We start from the raw sequence: 14,840 nt of genomic DNA on the forward strand, positions 1-14,840 counted from the left end.
AAAAGAGAAAGAGAAGGATGGAGGGAGGGAGGGAGGGAGAGAAAGGTCAGAGGGATCCACTTACTTCCCAGGGTCAGGGATCTGGCTACAGACTGTTCGGAGGGACTGGAAGCTGTTCCTAATGGAGTGGATGTTGGCCATGCCCATGAACATCACCTCACAGTTAGGATAGTACTCTAAAAACAAAAACATAATCACTCAGACTACAGTTAGGGTAATACTAGGAAACACACAGGAACACACACACAATAACTTCAGTCACATGGGGTATTAGTACCCTGCAGACACACAAAGACAAAAATATCATCAGTCAGAATAAAACACCAAGTACAATCTTTACTGCTTAGGGAGAGTGAGCTTTAAAGATGATTGATTACAGTTGTGCTCAAGCTCAGAACACATCCACTTGAAAGAAAACAGGCTAGGCTACTGTCAGGTGATTTGACAGATTGACAGGTCTGAATGTCAACAAGACCAATGTGAGTGGCTCATGACAGCATCTCCCAGAGAGAGAAATAAGACCCACAGTGTGGGGCCATGTCATGTTATGCCTCTGCCTTTTGTTTGAAGATGGTCATACTATGGATCAAAAAAATAAATACAAAAAAATATTTGATAAAATATTGAACTTGGCCTTTACTACTGTAGCCCAGTGAAATACATTGAATAACACATTAATAAATGGCAAAAAAATACAGCCCCCCCCCAAATCATAAGGTTTTGAAGTGTTTGTCCTATATCTAAGAAAGCTCAGGAAATATATATTTTTCTCACACATATTTAACCTCTCTTTTTGGGCATTCATTTGTTTTTCTTTTTACCAGTACCGGTTACCTTCAGACGAGTCCCCTGACACTTTTGGGGGGTTGTAGAGCAACACAGAGACCACCATCATGTTCGTGAGAGTCTCCCCTTTCCATAGAATGGTCATAATAGTAGATCAAACTGTTCGGACGCTACAGACGTTTTTGTGAGAAGATGGATTTTCAGGATGTCTCATGGTCTGACAAACGCCGCTCTAGTTCTGCCACCTTTCACCGCAGATGCGGAAGTGCGACATCGGCAGATTCAAAAAACATATTTCTAGCTGAAAGTGACGGATTTTGATGGGGATTTTTGTATTATGTTACTTAGATTGGGGGGGGACTCTAGGTGGTTATAATACGACTGGAGTTTAGCCAATATACGGTACCGGAATTCAGACCCCTTGACGTTTTCCTCTTTGTTACATTACAGCATTATTCTAAAATTGATTTTAAAAAAATAATCCTCATCAATCTACACACAATAACCCATAATGACAAAGCCAAAACAGTTTTTTTTAAATGGTTGCAAATGTATTAAATATTTTAAAAATGAAATACCTTTATTTATATAAGTATTCAGACCCTACATAAGTATTCAAACAAAAACATCCAGAAAAACAACCTTTGAAATTGAACTCAGGTGCATCCTGTTTCGATTGATCATGTTTGAGATGTTTCTACCACTTCATTGGAGTCCACCTGTGGTAAATTCAATAGATTGGACATGATTTGGAAAGGCACACACCTGTCTATATGAGGTCCCACAGTTGACAGTGCATTTCAGAGCAAAAACCAGGAATTGTCCATAGAGCTCAGAAACGGGATTGTGTCGAGGCACAGATCTGGGGAAGGGTACCAAAACATTTCTGCTGCATTGAAGGTCACCAAGAACACAGTGGCCTCCATTCTTAAATGGAAGACGTTTGGAAGCACCAAGACCCTTCCTGGAGCTGGCCGCCCGGCCAAACTGAGCAATCGAGGGAGAAAGGCCTTGTTCTTTGCTCACTCTGACTCGAGACTTCCTCTGTGGAGATGGGAGAACCTTCCAGAAGGACAACCATCTCTGCAGCCACCAAACACGCCTTTATGGTAGAGTGGCCAGGCGGAAGCAACTCCTCAGTAAAAGGCACATGACAGCCCGCTTGGAGCTTGCCAAAAGGCACCTAAAGACTCTCAGAACATGAAAAACAAGATTCTATGGTCTGATGAAACCAAGATTGAACTCTTTGGCCTGAATGCCAAGCGCAACGTCTGGAAGAAACCTGCCATCCCTACGGTGAAGCATGTTGGTGGCAGCATCATGCTGTGGGGATGTTTTTCAGTGGCAGGGACTGGGAGACTAGTCAGGATCGAGGGAAAGACGAACGGAGAAAAGTACAGAGATCCTTGATGAAAACCTGCTCCAGAGAGCTCAGGACCTCAGACAGGGGTGAAGGTTCACCTTCCAACAGGACAACGACCCTAAGCACACAGCTAAGACAACGCAGGAGTGGCTTTGGGACAAGTCTCTGAATGTCCTTGAGTGTTCCAGCCAGAGCCCAGACTTGAACGCAACTGAACATCTCTGGAGAGACCTGAAAATAGCTGTGCGGCGACGCGCCACATCCAACCTGACAGAGCTTGAGCGGATCTGCTGAGAAGATTGGGAGAAACTCCTCAAATACAGGTGTGCCAAACTTGTAGACGACCCAAGGATGTAATCGCTGCCAAAGGTGCTTAAACAAAGTACTGAGTAAAGGGTCTGAATACTTATGTATATGTATTTATACATTTTTTATCAGCAAAAGGGATAATGTGTGTAGATTGAGTACCTTTACTTTCTTTAATCCATACATTTTAGAATAAGGTTAATCAGCATGGCCAATTAATTAGGCATGGCCGATTAATTCATAACAATCGGTTATCGGCATTTTTGGCCAATTACATTGCATTCCACGAGGAAACTGCGAGTGCAGCAAGGAGCCAAGGTAAGTTGCTCGCTAGCATTAAACTTATCTTATAAAAAACAATCAATCTTCAAATAATCACTAGTTAACTACACATGGTTGATGATATTACTAGTTTAACTAGCTTGTCCTGCGTTGCATATAATCAATGCGGTGCCTGGAATTTATCATCGAATCAAGCCTACGTCGCCAAATGGGGGATGATTTAATAAAAACGCAATTCGCAAAAAAAGCACAATCGTTGCACGAATGTACCTAACCATAAACATCAATGCCTTTCTTAAAATCAATACACAGAAGAATATTTTTTTAAACCCGCATATTTAGTTAAAATAAATTAATGTCAGCAGGCAATATTAACTAGGGAAATTGTGTCAGGGTATATGCAACAGTTTGGGCCGCCTGTTCCGTATTTCAATGAAAGAATAAACGTTTTGTTTTCGAAATGATAGTTTCCGGATCTTACTATATTAATGACCAAAGTCTCGTATTTCTGTGTTTATTATATTACAATTAAGTTTATGATTCAAAATTTGATAGAGCAGTGGTAGGCAGCAGCAGGCTCGTAAGCATTCATTCAAACCGCACTTTCCTGCATTTGCCAGCAGCTCTTCTCAATGCTTGAAGCACAGCGCTGTTTATGACTTCAAGCCTATCAACTCCTGAGATTAGGCTGGCAATACTATAGTGCCGATAAGAACATCCAATAGGTATATGAAATACAAATGGTATAGAGAGAAATCGCGACGCGTCATAATTCATTAAATAACTACAACCTAAAACTTCTTAACTGGGAATATTGAACCACCAGCTTTCATATGTTCCGAGCAAGGAACTTAAACGTTAGCTTTTTTACATGGCACAGATTGCACTTTTACTCTCTTCTCCAACACAGTTTTTTTGCATTATTTAAACCAAATTGAGCATGTTTCATTATTTATTTGAGACTAAATATATTTTATTTATGTTAAAATAAAGTGTTCATTACTCATTCAGTTTTGTTGTAATTGTCATTATTACAAAAATATATATATATATATATATATATATATATATATATATATATAAAAATCGGCCGATTTATTCGGTATCTGCTTTTTTTGGTCCTCCAATAATTGGTATCGGTATCGGCTCGGTTGAGCTCCAGTTGTAACATTACAGAATGTGTCAAAAGTCAAGGGGTCTGAATACTTTCAGAAGGCACTGTAAGTAATTAAGTCTCAAAGTTTGGCTACATTTTCTGGCACCTCCCTCATGTCAGTATCTTTGTGGACATAAGAGGCTGTAGCCAATATGCATAGTCTATCACCTATACTTTGACATGTAGGCTAATTATTTATGTACATTTAATTAAACTTATTTTTTGGTTTTCCAATCAATTGAATTGGCTATTTAGGTTAATGGTATTAGTGCCCTAGCAGAATAGGGCACCTCTTAAAATCATTAAATTCCAGGCCTGGTGTACTGACCTTCACACTCGCAGCCACCTCCCTTGGCGCGGTTGGCCACTGCAGCGGTATAGGAGCGGGCGTCGAGAATGAGAAGCTTCTGTGGCGCAGCGTTGGCATCAGGGCCTGAACATCCTGTCAGAGAGGAGTCTGAGGCAGAGAGAAAGAGAGGATTTAGATTTCAGTTTTAGTGGTGTGGGGGAAAGGTAGAGGCAGAATGAGGGATGGAGAGAAACATATAGATGGAATGGCCCAGATAGGGGACAGGTAGAGAGAATGAGAGATGAGAGGTGGAGGGAGGTAAAGAGAATGACAGATGGAGAGTTCGGAGGGCAGTGTGTTTAGGGGACAGGCAGACAACGAGAGATGGAGCATAGGAGAGAGGGAACGAGAGATGTTGACAGGGAAAAGGTAGAGATTAAGAGATGGAGGGAGAGTGAAAGGGAAGAGGTGGACAGGTAGAGGGCATGAAAGATTTTGGGATGGAATAGGGTGAGAGAGCGTGAGAGACTGAGCGAGCAAGAGCGACAGGGGATGAACTGGGGGTAAACAGAGAGAGGAGTGTTCGGAACAGGGCCATGATGAACAATCGTGCTGGTTCAGCTCTCAGCTCGTACCCTTGAGACGATCAATATCTCCTCCTGATGATGACCACTGCAGCATCGCTCAGTAACAGCTACCACGACTCACTCCTATAGTGGGCAATTGAGGACACACTGATCTGGGACCAGGCTATCCCTCTCCCACTCTACTGAATCAATGTCCTGGCATTCAGGAAGTCAATTCTATTACTCCATGTTACCCCCCTCAACACAGAAAAGTGATGGGAATAGATTCGGGGTGCATTTAGCCTTTTAGTTCCCTCTCTGAAAAGGGCTAGTCCTTTCACAGGTTCCAACTTCTGTCCCGCTGTCCATTTTTTGTGAAGAGAAGCCAATATTGTGTGAGTTAGAACAATGGTGTTGTATAGAAACTCAACAAGCTCAAAGCTAAGGGGCTGTCTAACTAGAAGAGTCGAGACAGAAACTTGGAGAGTAGTAGACCGTGTGCAGCCCACCGTTGTTCTCCCATCTGCATTCATGTCACAGTCATTTACACACAAAGTGAATGGAAGAGAGAGAGGGAACAGTCACTCCCAAAATGGGCCCCACATTCTTGGCCTCCAACATGAAAACAAGGTAACAAACAAGAGAGCCACAGCGATTTTGCCCATACACATCCGGTCTTGACTGGCGACAATTTATCCTTTGTCCAGCCACAATGTATGTGGGCGTGGTGTGCGTGTGTGTGTGTGTTTGTGTGTGTGTGTGTGTGTGTATGAACCAGACATAATTGCACGCCAATGTGAATGTATTAATTGAGAATGGCATATTCCCAGCCACTTATGTCTTCATAGCTAGTTCTCATCAATCTAATTGGGGTTGTTTTTGGGACAGTGCAAACTGAATGAGCTGAAATGGCTACAGTTATCCATAAACAAGTTATCATTCCTACTGGTTTCAAAAGACTGGAAAGAACTGCTAAAGCAAGCGCTGTGAGATTCTTTCATATGAGAATGTAGGATAATGTGTTCTCTCTCTCAGGCAACTTATCAGGTATCGTAAAGGTCAAATAATAAAGATCTGTCAGCCTTACCAAAGTCGCCATCGGAGCTGTCTGGGCCTTCCCCTCGGGGCCGGCTGCAGGCTGCGGCCCCACAGGTGACCCTGGCCCCTGGGTCCATCAGACAGGCCTTGGCGATGGAGGTGACCAAGTATTCATCCTCTGTGTTTCTCCAGCCCCACCAGCTGATCTCAGGCTGGCTGCAACGGGCGATCACTGCCCCGTTCCTCTGGTGCCTGGTGGGACGTCACAGGAGAGAGAGCGGGGACCAATCATAAGTAGACATACAATAAAAAACCAGAGCAGGTCAACAGTCAAATTATCATTGTTTGGAATGTGTTGCTACTTAGGTGTGGAATGGTTGAGGATATTTGAAATGTGTCAGTGTGTGTGTGTGTTTTCTTCAGTTTTTTCTTCCTCCTATCTGCCTTCCCCCCTTTTGACATCCAGGTGGCAACACGTATCTCTGCGTGCCTGGCTGACATCTCAGCTTGGATGTTGGCCCCTCACCTCAAACTCTACAAGACGGACAAGATGGAACAGCCCTTCCTCCCAAGGAAGGACTTCCCGCTCCAAAAGCTTTCTATCACGGTTGACAACTCTACGGTTTCCCAAACCTATGGAGTGCAAAGAACCTGGGCATAATCCTGGACACACCCTGTCGTTCTTTGAGCTCTACAATCATGCTCTACAACATCAGTCGAGTACGACCCCCTTCCTCACACCGGAAATGGTACAGGTCCAGGCAATTGACCTCTCCCGTCTGGACTACTGCAAGCTTACCCGCTTCAGCCATCAAAGCCCTGCAACTCCCCCACAACACCGCAGCCCGCCTGGTTCTCAACCATCTCAAGTTCTCCCATGTCACCCTGAACTTTCGCACACTTCTCTAGCTCACAATCGAAGCTCACATTCATTTCAAGACCCTGCTGCTTGCCTACATAGCAGCAAGGGAAACTGCCCCTCCATACCTCTAGTCTATGTAGAAACCCTACACCCCAACCTGAGCACTCCGTTCTGCCACCTCTCATCTCTTGGCCCTCCCACCACTATGAGGGGCTGGCTCCCGCTCATCCCAGTCTAAGCTCATCTCTTGGCCCTCCCGCCACTATGAGGGGCTGGCTCCCGCTCATCCCAGTCTAAGCTCATCTCTTGGCCCTCCCGCCACTATGAGGGGCTGGCTCCCGCTCATCCCAGTCTAAGCTCATCTCTTGGCCCTCCCGCCACTATGAGGGGCTGGCTCCCGCTCATCCCAGTCTAAGCTCATCTCTTGGCCCTCCCGCCACTATGAGGGGCTGGCTCCCGTTCATCCCAGTCTAAGCTCATCTCTTGGCCCTCCCGCCACTATGAGGGGCTGGCTCCCGTTCATCCCAGTCTAAGCTCATCTCTTGGCCCTCCCGCCACTATGAGGGGCTGGCTCCCGCTCATCCCAGTCTAAGCTCATCTCTTGGCCCTCCCGCCACTATGAGGGGCTGGCTCCCGCTCATCCCAGTCTAAGCTCATCTCTTGGCCCTCCCGCCATTATGAGGGGCTGGCTCCCGCTCATCCCAGTCTAAGCTCATCTCTTGGCCCTCCCGCCACTATGAGGGGCTGGCTCCCGCTCATCCCAGTCTAAGCTCATCTCTTGGCCCTCCCGCCACTATGAGGGGCTGGCTCCCGCTCATCCCAGTCTAAGCTCATCTCTTGGCCCTCCCGCCACTATGAGGGGCTGGCTCCCGCTCATCCCAGTCTAAGCTCATCTCTTGGCCCTCCCGCCACTATGAGGGGCTGGCTCCCGCTCATCCCAGTCTAAGCTCATCTCTTGGCCCTCCCGCCACTATGAGGGGCTGGCTCCCGTTCATCCCAGTCTAAGCTCATCTCTTGGCCCTCCCGCCACTATGAGGGGCTGGCTCCCGCTCATCCAAGTCTAAGCTCATCTCTTGGCCCTCCCGCCACTATGAGGGGCTGGCTTCTGCTCATCCCAGTCTAAGCTCATTTCTGTCCTGGCACCCAAATAGTGGAACAAGCTTCCCCCTAACATCAGGACAGCTGAGTGCCTACCAATCTTACAAAGAAGCCTGAAAAACGTTTTACAAAGTAGCCCTCCCCAGAAAACAAATACAAAATAAACACTTGTATTTATTTAACCAAGCAAGTCAGTTAATAACAAATTCTTATTTACAATGATGGCCTACACCAGCCAAACCCAGAAGACGTTGGGCCAATTATGCACTTCCCTATGGGACTCCTAATCACAGCCGATTGTGATACAGCCTGGATTCAGCCTTAGACAGCCTGGATACAGCCTTAGCCTGGATACAGCCATAGACCCCTGAGCCACTCAGGAGCCCCTTGCATTTCTTGCAAGAACAATCGCTTGTCTATTCTTACTAGCTCTGACTTTGCTGATAGCTGCTCTTTTGAGATTTTTCTTTTACTTACTATGTCTGTGATGTGGTTGCCTCACCTAGTTACCTAAACATATGATGCAAAACTCATACCAGCTGTATTTCTGTCTTCTTGCACATCAATAGAACAAAAACGATCCTTTAAGATGAACACATTAACTGCAAGTCGCTCTGGATAAGAGCGTCTGCTAATTGAATAACATTTACAACGTGTTTGTGTGTAGTATGGCGGATGTGTGTGTATGGTATGATGTATGTGTGTGTGTGTGTGTGTACGTTATGGTGTGTGGGTGTATGGTATGATGTGTGTGTACGTTATGGTGTGTGTGTATGGTATGATGTGTGTGTACGTTATGGTGTGTGTGTATGGTATGATGTGTGTGTGTGTTCATTATGGTGTGTGTGTATGTTATGATGTGTGTGTACATTATGGTGTGTGTGTGTACATTATGGTGTGTGTGTGTACGTTATTGTGTGTGTGTGTAATGAGTGTGTGTACGTTATGGTGTGTGTATGATGTGTGTTTGGTATGATGTGTGTACATCATGGTGTGTGTGTATGGTATGATGTGTGTGTGTACATTATGGTGTGTGTGTATGATGTGTGTGTACATTATGGTGTGTGTGTGTGTGTGTGTGTGTGTGTGTGTGTGTGTGTGTGTGTGTGTGTGTGTGTGTGTGTGTGTGTGTGTGTGTGTGTGTGTGTGTGTGTGTGTGTGTGTGTGTGTGTGTGTGTGTGTGTGTGTGTGTGTGTGTGTGTGTATGTGTGTGTGTGTGTGTGTATGGTGTGTACGTTATGGTGTGTGTGTGTATGATGTGTTTGTGTGTATGATGTGTGTGTGTATGTTTTGGTGTGTGTCCTGTGTGTACCTGTAGACCACCACAGGGATCCTCTTGGAGGACCTGAAGGAGCCGACACTCTCCAGCTCCTTGTCTGTGATCCACACTGGCACCATCAGCTTCTGGGGGTAGCTGGAGCACAACCTTGCAGGTGAGAAGATGAGGGGACAGGTTAGGGTTATACAGATTATGAAGTCAGACCCCTTGATTTAAACTCTAGGCATCGAACAAGTCTTCAGCTCTCAGGCAAGGTTACTGATCAAGCAAGTATAGTTAACCAAATCACCTCCATTACATTTGCACTAAGCAATACAGTAGACTGTAGATTTATACATATAGGCAAGGGAGAATGTACTTAACTTACCACTGACTAAAATGCACAGCAAAGCAGGGTAATTATCAACATAGTGCATCAAGACTGTTGGCAACTATTTAGGTGAATATTAGTGAGAGAGGGCTTTTATTTCTCAGATAAAATATCCAAAGTGAGATTGACAACTCCAAGCCCTGTCGTAAAAGAGATATTCAGTGGCCCGCTGTCTCTAGCTCTTTATCCCCTATTAAATCTTCCTATCATCTATTCCGACCCCCCAGCACTTACACCATCTCCTCTAGTTTGCACATTTTTTTTTTCTCTCTCTCTCTCTCTCTCTCTCTCTCTCTCTCTCTCTCTCTCTCTCTCTCTCTCTCTCTCTCTCTCTCTCTCTCTCTCTCTCTCTCTCTCTCTCTCTCTCTCTCTCTTTCTTTCTCTCTTTCTTTCTCTCTTTCTTTCTTTCTTTCTTTCTCTTTCAATTCAAGGGGCTTAATTGGCATAGGAAACATGTGTTAACATTGCCAAAGCAAGTGAGGTAGATAATATACAAAAGTGAAATAAACAATAAAAATAGTTTTGGAACAGATGTTCCAAAACAAAAAAGACATTACAAATGTCATATTATATATATATCTTTTTTTACAGTGTTTTAACAATATACAAATGGTTAAAGTACACAAGATAAAATAAATACGCAGAAATATGGGTTGTATTTACAATGGTGTTTGTTCTTCACTGGTTGCCCTTTTCTCGTGGCAACAGGTCACAAATCTTGCTGCTGTGATGGCACACTGTGGAATTTCACCCAGTAGATATGGGAGTCTATCAAAATTGGATTTGTTTTCGAATTCTTTGTGGATCTGTGTAATCTGAGAGAAATATGTCTCTCTAATATGGTCATACATTGGGCAGGAGGTTAGGAAGTGCAGCTCAGTTTCCACCTCATTTTGTGGGCAGTGTGCACTTAGCCTGTCTTCTCTTGAGAGCCATGTCTGCCTACGGCGGCCTTTCTCAATAGCAAGGCTATGCTCACTGAGTCTGTACATAGTCAAAGCTTTCCTTAAGTTCGGGTCAGTCACAGTTGTCAGGTATTCTGCCGCTGTGTACTCTATGTTTAGGGCCAAATAGCATTCTAGTTTGCTCTGTTTTTTGTCAAGTAATCAAGCAAGTGTCAAGTGTCTAGTAATTATCTTTTTTGTTTTCTCATGATTTGGTTGGGTCTAATTGTGTTGCTGTCCTGGGGCTCCAGCTTGCTTAGGGGACTCTTCTCCATGTTCATTTCTCTGTAGGTGATGGCTTTGTTATGGAAGGTTTGGGAATCGCTTCCTTTTAGATGGTTGTAGAATTTAACGTCTCTTTTCTGGATTTTGATAATTAGTGGGTATCGGCCTAATTCTGCTCTGCATGCATTGTTTGGTGTTCTACGTTGTACACAGAGGATATTTTTGCAGAATTCTGCATGCAGAGTCTCGATTTGGTGTTTATCCCATTTTGTGAAGTCTTGATTGGTGAGCGGACCCCACACCTCACAACCATAAAGGGCAATGGGCTCTATGACTGATTCTGTCATGTTTTGTCATTTATTATCTTGTCTTGTCCCTGTGCTTCCCATTCTATTCGTTTCCCTCTGCTGGTCTTATTAGGTTCTTTCCCTCTTTCTATCCCTCTCTCTCTCCCCCTCCCTCTCTCACTCTCTCGCTCTCTCTTCTCTCTATCGTTCCGTTCCTGCTCCCAGCTGTTCCTATTCCCCTAATCAATCATTTAGTCTTCCCACACCTGTTCCCGATCCTTTCCCCTGATTAGAGTCCCTATTTCTTCCTTTGTGTTCCGTTCCTGTCCTGTCGGTTCCTTGTCTAGAATTCACCGTGCTGTGTTTGTGTATCGCCCTGTCGTGTCGTGTTTTCCTCAGATGCTGCGTGGTGAGCAGGTGTCTGAGTCTGTCTGGTTCAAGTGCCTTCCCGAGGCAACCTGCTGTTCACCTGCTGTTCAAGATCGAGTCTCCAGTTTATCCTCGTCATTTCGAGTGAAAGTTGTGTTTTTTGTTTGTATTAACTTTACTGGATTAAAGACTCTGTTTTCGCCAAGTCGCTTTTGGGTCCTCTTTCACCTGCATGACAGATTCAAGTATTTTTAGCCAGATCCTAATTGGTATGTTGAAATTTATGTTCCGTTTGATGGCAGAGAATGCCCTTCTTGCCTTGTCTCTCAGATCATTCACAGCTTTGTGGAAGTTACCTGTGGCGCTGATGTTTAGGCCAAGGTATGTATAGTTTTTTGTGTGCTCTAGGGTAACAGTGTCTAGATGGAATTTGTATTTGTGGTCCTGGTGACTGGACCTTTTTTGGAACACCATTATTTTGGTCTTACTGAGATTTACTGTCAGGGCCCAGGTCTGACAGAATATGTGCAGAAGATCTAGGTGCTGCTGTAGGCCCTCCTTGGCCCTTCTCTCTCTCTGTCTCTCTGTCTCTCTCTGCCTAGCCTAGCCTAGCCTGCAGTCGCGCTCTACTGTCTGCTCCAGGTAGATATGAGTGTGTGTGTTGTGCTCCCCAGCAGGTTCTGGCCTGCTTAAATGACCTGTTTCTCCAGTGTGACTGTCCCCCCCAGCAGGACACTCAGAGCAGACAGACAGAGAGAGAGAGAGAGAGAGAGAGAGAGAGAGAGAGAGAGAGAGAGAGAGAGAGAGAGAGAGAGAGAGAGAGAGAGAGAGAGAGAGAGAGAACAAGACAGAGAGAGCATGACACTGTGGCTCTCAGAGCATACCGCAGATTAATTTACTTATTTACCTACCCAGTAGAGGACACACACAGGCCTCAAACACCTTTTAATGTCTTTTCAAGTCTGTGTGAGTGGAATTGTGAAAGTTATGTTAAATATGTCTGCGTGTGTAAGTGTAGAGATGGGTGTACAGAAAGGTGTGTATGATTTGCATGTATGTCAGACATGCACAGAAATGTGTGTGTGCGATGTGTGTGCGACGTGACTGGTGAGTGTCAGACAGAGGAGAAGAACAGACAGATGGAAGCCCCCCCTTCCCCGGGCCCCACTGCGCAGCTGTCCTTCAGAGAGAGGGAGAGAGAGCTCAGTCTGTCACAGGGATGACAGCGACTCTTACTCTACCCCTCCGCCTAATCCCTGTCTCTCTCTCTCGCCCCGTCTCTCCCCACTCCCTCCCTCCCTCATATCCCCTCTCCCTCCCCCATAGACCTGTCACACAGATTATCAAGAGCCGAGCAGCAACAGAGAGAGAGAGAGAGAGAGAGAGAGAGAGAGAGAGAGAGAGAGAGAGAGAGAGAGAGAGAGAGAGAGAGAGAGAGAGAGAGAGAGAGAGAGAGAGTTTAAACACTGACTGGCGAAGAAAATGCTATTTGAAATGCTGAGTCACTCTCCCCACCCAGTCTGCTCCGCAAACGAGTCTGGGACTATTTAACAGCACAGATGTTAGACGTACCTGCTTAGGAGAGAGTGGGCTATCTAGCTACGGTGTGTGTGTTGGCTTGATGAGGCAGTTGTTTGATCATCAATCTTCCCGCTCTGTGTTGAGACTGGGGGTCACTGGGGGTCCGTGTGTACGTGTGAGACTGGGGGTCCGTGTGTACGTGTGAGACTGGGGGTCTGTGTGTACGTGTGAGACTGGAGGGGCCGTGTGTACGTGTGAGACTGGGGGTCCGTGTGTACGTGTGAGACTGGGGGGCCGTGTGTACGTGTGAGACTGAGGGGGCCGTGTGTACGTGTGAGACTGGGGGGGCGTGTGTACGTGTGAGACTGGGGGTCCGTGTGTACATGTGAGACTGGGGGGCCGTGTGTATGTGCGAGACTGGGTGGTCCGTGTGTACGTGTGAGACTGGGGGCCCATGTGTACGTGTGAGACTGGGGGGGGGGGCGTGTGTACGTGTGAGACTGGGGGCCCGTGTGTACGTGTGAGACTGGGGGGGGCGTGTGTACGTGTGAGACTGGGGGGCCCGTGTGTACATGTGAGACTGGGGGGCCGTGTGTATGTGTGAGACTGGGGGGGCCATGTGTACGTGTGTTTGTGGGTATCATACTTGTAGTTGAGGTTGATGTCGGACACTCTCCAGGCGTTTTGCATGTCGTAGCCCATCCTCCTCACCTCTATCTCCTGCCTCTGACGGACATGATCACCTACACAGAGAGAAGGAGGGAAGAGAGGTAAAGCAACAATAATGAGGCCTCAGGGTTTAAATCTGCGTGTGTGTGTGCATGTGTGTGTACATGTGTGACACTAACCTGGTCTACAGAGGTGTAGGTGCTGGTCCTCATCGTCTGCGCTGCCCCCCAGACACCAGGCGTGGTACGCCAAGGCAAACAAATCCTCCAGCCTGCCAGGGTGGGCTACGGCCCGGTTCAAACGCTTCAGCCACTCCTGGCACTGCTTGAATGTTGAGAAATGGCATCTGAGTAGATAGCAAAACACAAACACATCGGATGGAAAATCAGAGGATGGCCACCAACCTCAACACCATTATCATGCTTTCACTATATTATTATGGTTTGTGTACATGATCTATTATCATTCTTAGGCAAAACATGTTCAAGGACCAAAAGATAAAACACAACCATGGGCTATGCCTACATTATCATACATTGTCCGACACGTTCATCTTGATTGGGACAGAATGTGAGGGTGGTATACAGTTTCTGTATGTATTCAGTTACTGTATATATTCTCTCTTACAGTAGTTAACAAACGGGTAATAATGAGTTCTCTCCAACATGGAGATTTTTCTATGATTCTATATTCTCATGAGTGCTCTGAGTGTTTCCCTGGGCCGTGCCACATCACATCTGCTCCTCAGGCAGGATATAAAGCCATCATAATCAAAGAGGTGGGAACACTTCTGATGTCTGCATCTCTGTGAGGAGGACACCAGACAGGCTGTCACAGTGAGCCAGCAACACTACAGTTTTATAGGACAGAAGTGGGCTGCAGTGCATAGACTGGCTTTGATTCCTTGAAGTTCCAGTCTTTTCAGAAGAGAGTGAGTTAAGAGTGAAACGTGAAGGGAGGGGGATTGTGAGCAGCAGCTATGTGTGTGTAAAATAACACATGCGCAGATGCGGATTCGGATTCTTAGCTTTGAGAAAGAGGTTTCCAGAGGGGCGGGCAGGACATGGGCGAAAACTCTTTATTCGTAGTCACGGCCTTAGAAAAAAAGGATCTTAAGTGGTTTTGAGACAAAAATGTTCTTAAGCCAACGACATGACATCTCTTTTTCAACCTCTGCAATAACAAAGGATCTAGTTTTCCCATCAGAAGAAATATTGTGGCATAGGCCTATCAAAAAAGACCACTACGAACGAAGCCTATACATTGTGTCAAAAAAAAATTATGTTGTGCTTCAAGTCAATCAAATTTAATAAAAATTAAAAAAGACTTATGAAAACAAGTCCTATTTTTGATCATGTAAAAAAAAAAAAAAAGATTCATGGAGCACAAGATATCCATTTATCAATGTCCTAATGATAGTTGTTTGTCAC

At 45.6% G+C, this 14,840-nt stretch overlaps 1 protein-coding gene across 7 annotated transcripts in view; it reads right to left on the reverse strand.

Moving 5' to 3' along the window:
- Positions 1-14,840, reverse strand: part of mtmr4 (myotubularin related protein 4) — a 140,137-nt gene that overhangs the window by 15,148 nt on the left and 110,149 nt on the right. For all 7 annotated transcript variants that reach the window (XM_046306276.1, XM_046306275.1, XM_046306274.1 and 4 more), the window contains 6 exons: positions 13,590-13,756; positions 13,388-13,484; positions 9,059-9,172; positions 5,836-6,038; positions 4,222-4,350; positions 65-176 (listed from right to left, as the gene is read on the reverse strand). In XM_046306276.1, the coding sequence (XP_046162232.1) occupies positions 65-176; positions 4,222-4,350; positions 5,836-6,038; positions 9,059-9,172; positions 13,388-13,484; positions 13,590-13,756 (822 nt within the window). The remainder of the gene's footprint in view (positions 1-64; positions 177-4,221; positions 4,351-5,835; positions 6,039-9,058; positions 9,173-13,387; positions 13,485-13,589; positions 13,757-14,840) is intronic.

Source organism: Oncorhynchus gorbuscha, linkage group LG16 (genome assembly GCF_021184085.1).
Source record: "Oncorhynchus gorbuscha isolate QuinsamMale2020 ecotype Even-year linkage group LG16, OgorEven_v1.0, whole genome shotgun sequence".
Lineage (NCBI taxonomy): Eukaryota > Metazoa > Chordata > Actinopteri > Salmoniformes > Salmonidae > Oncorhynchus > Oncorhynchus gorbuscha.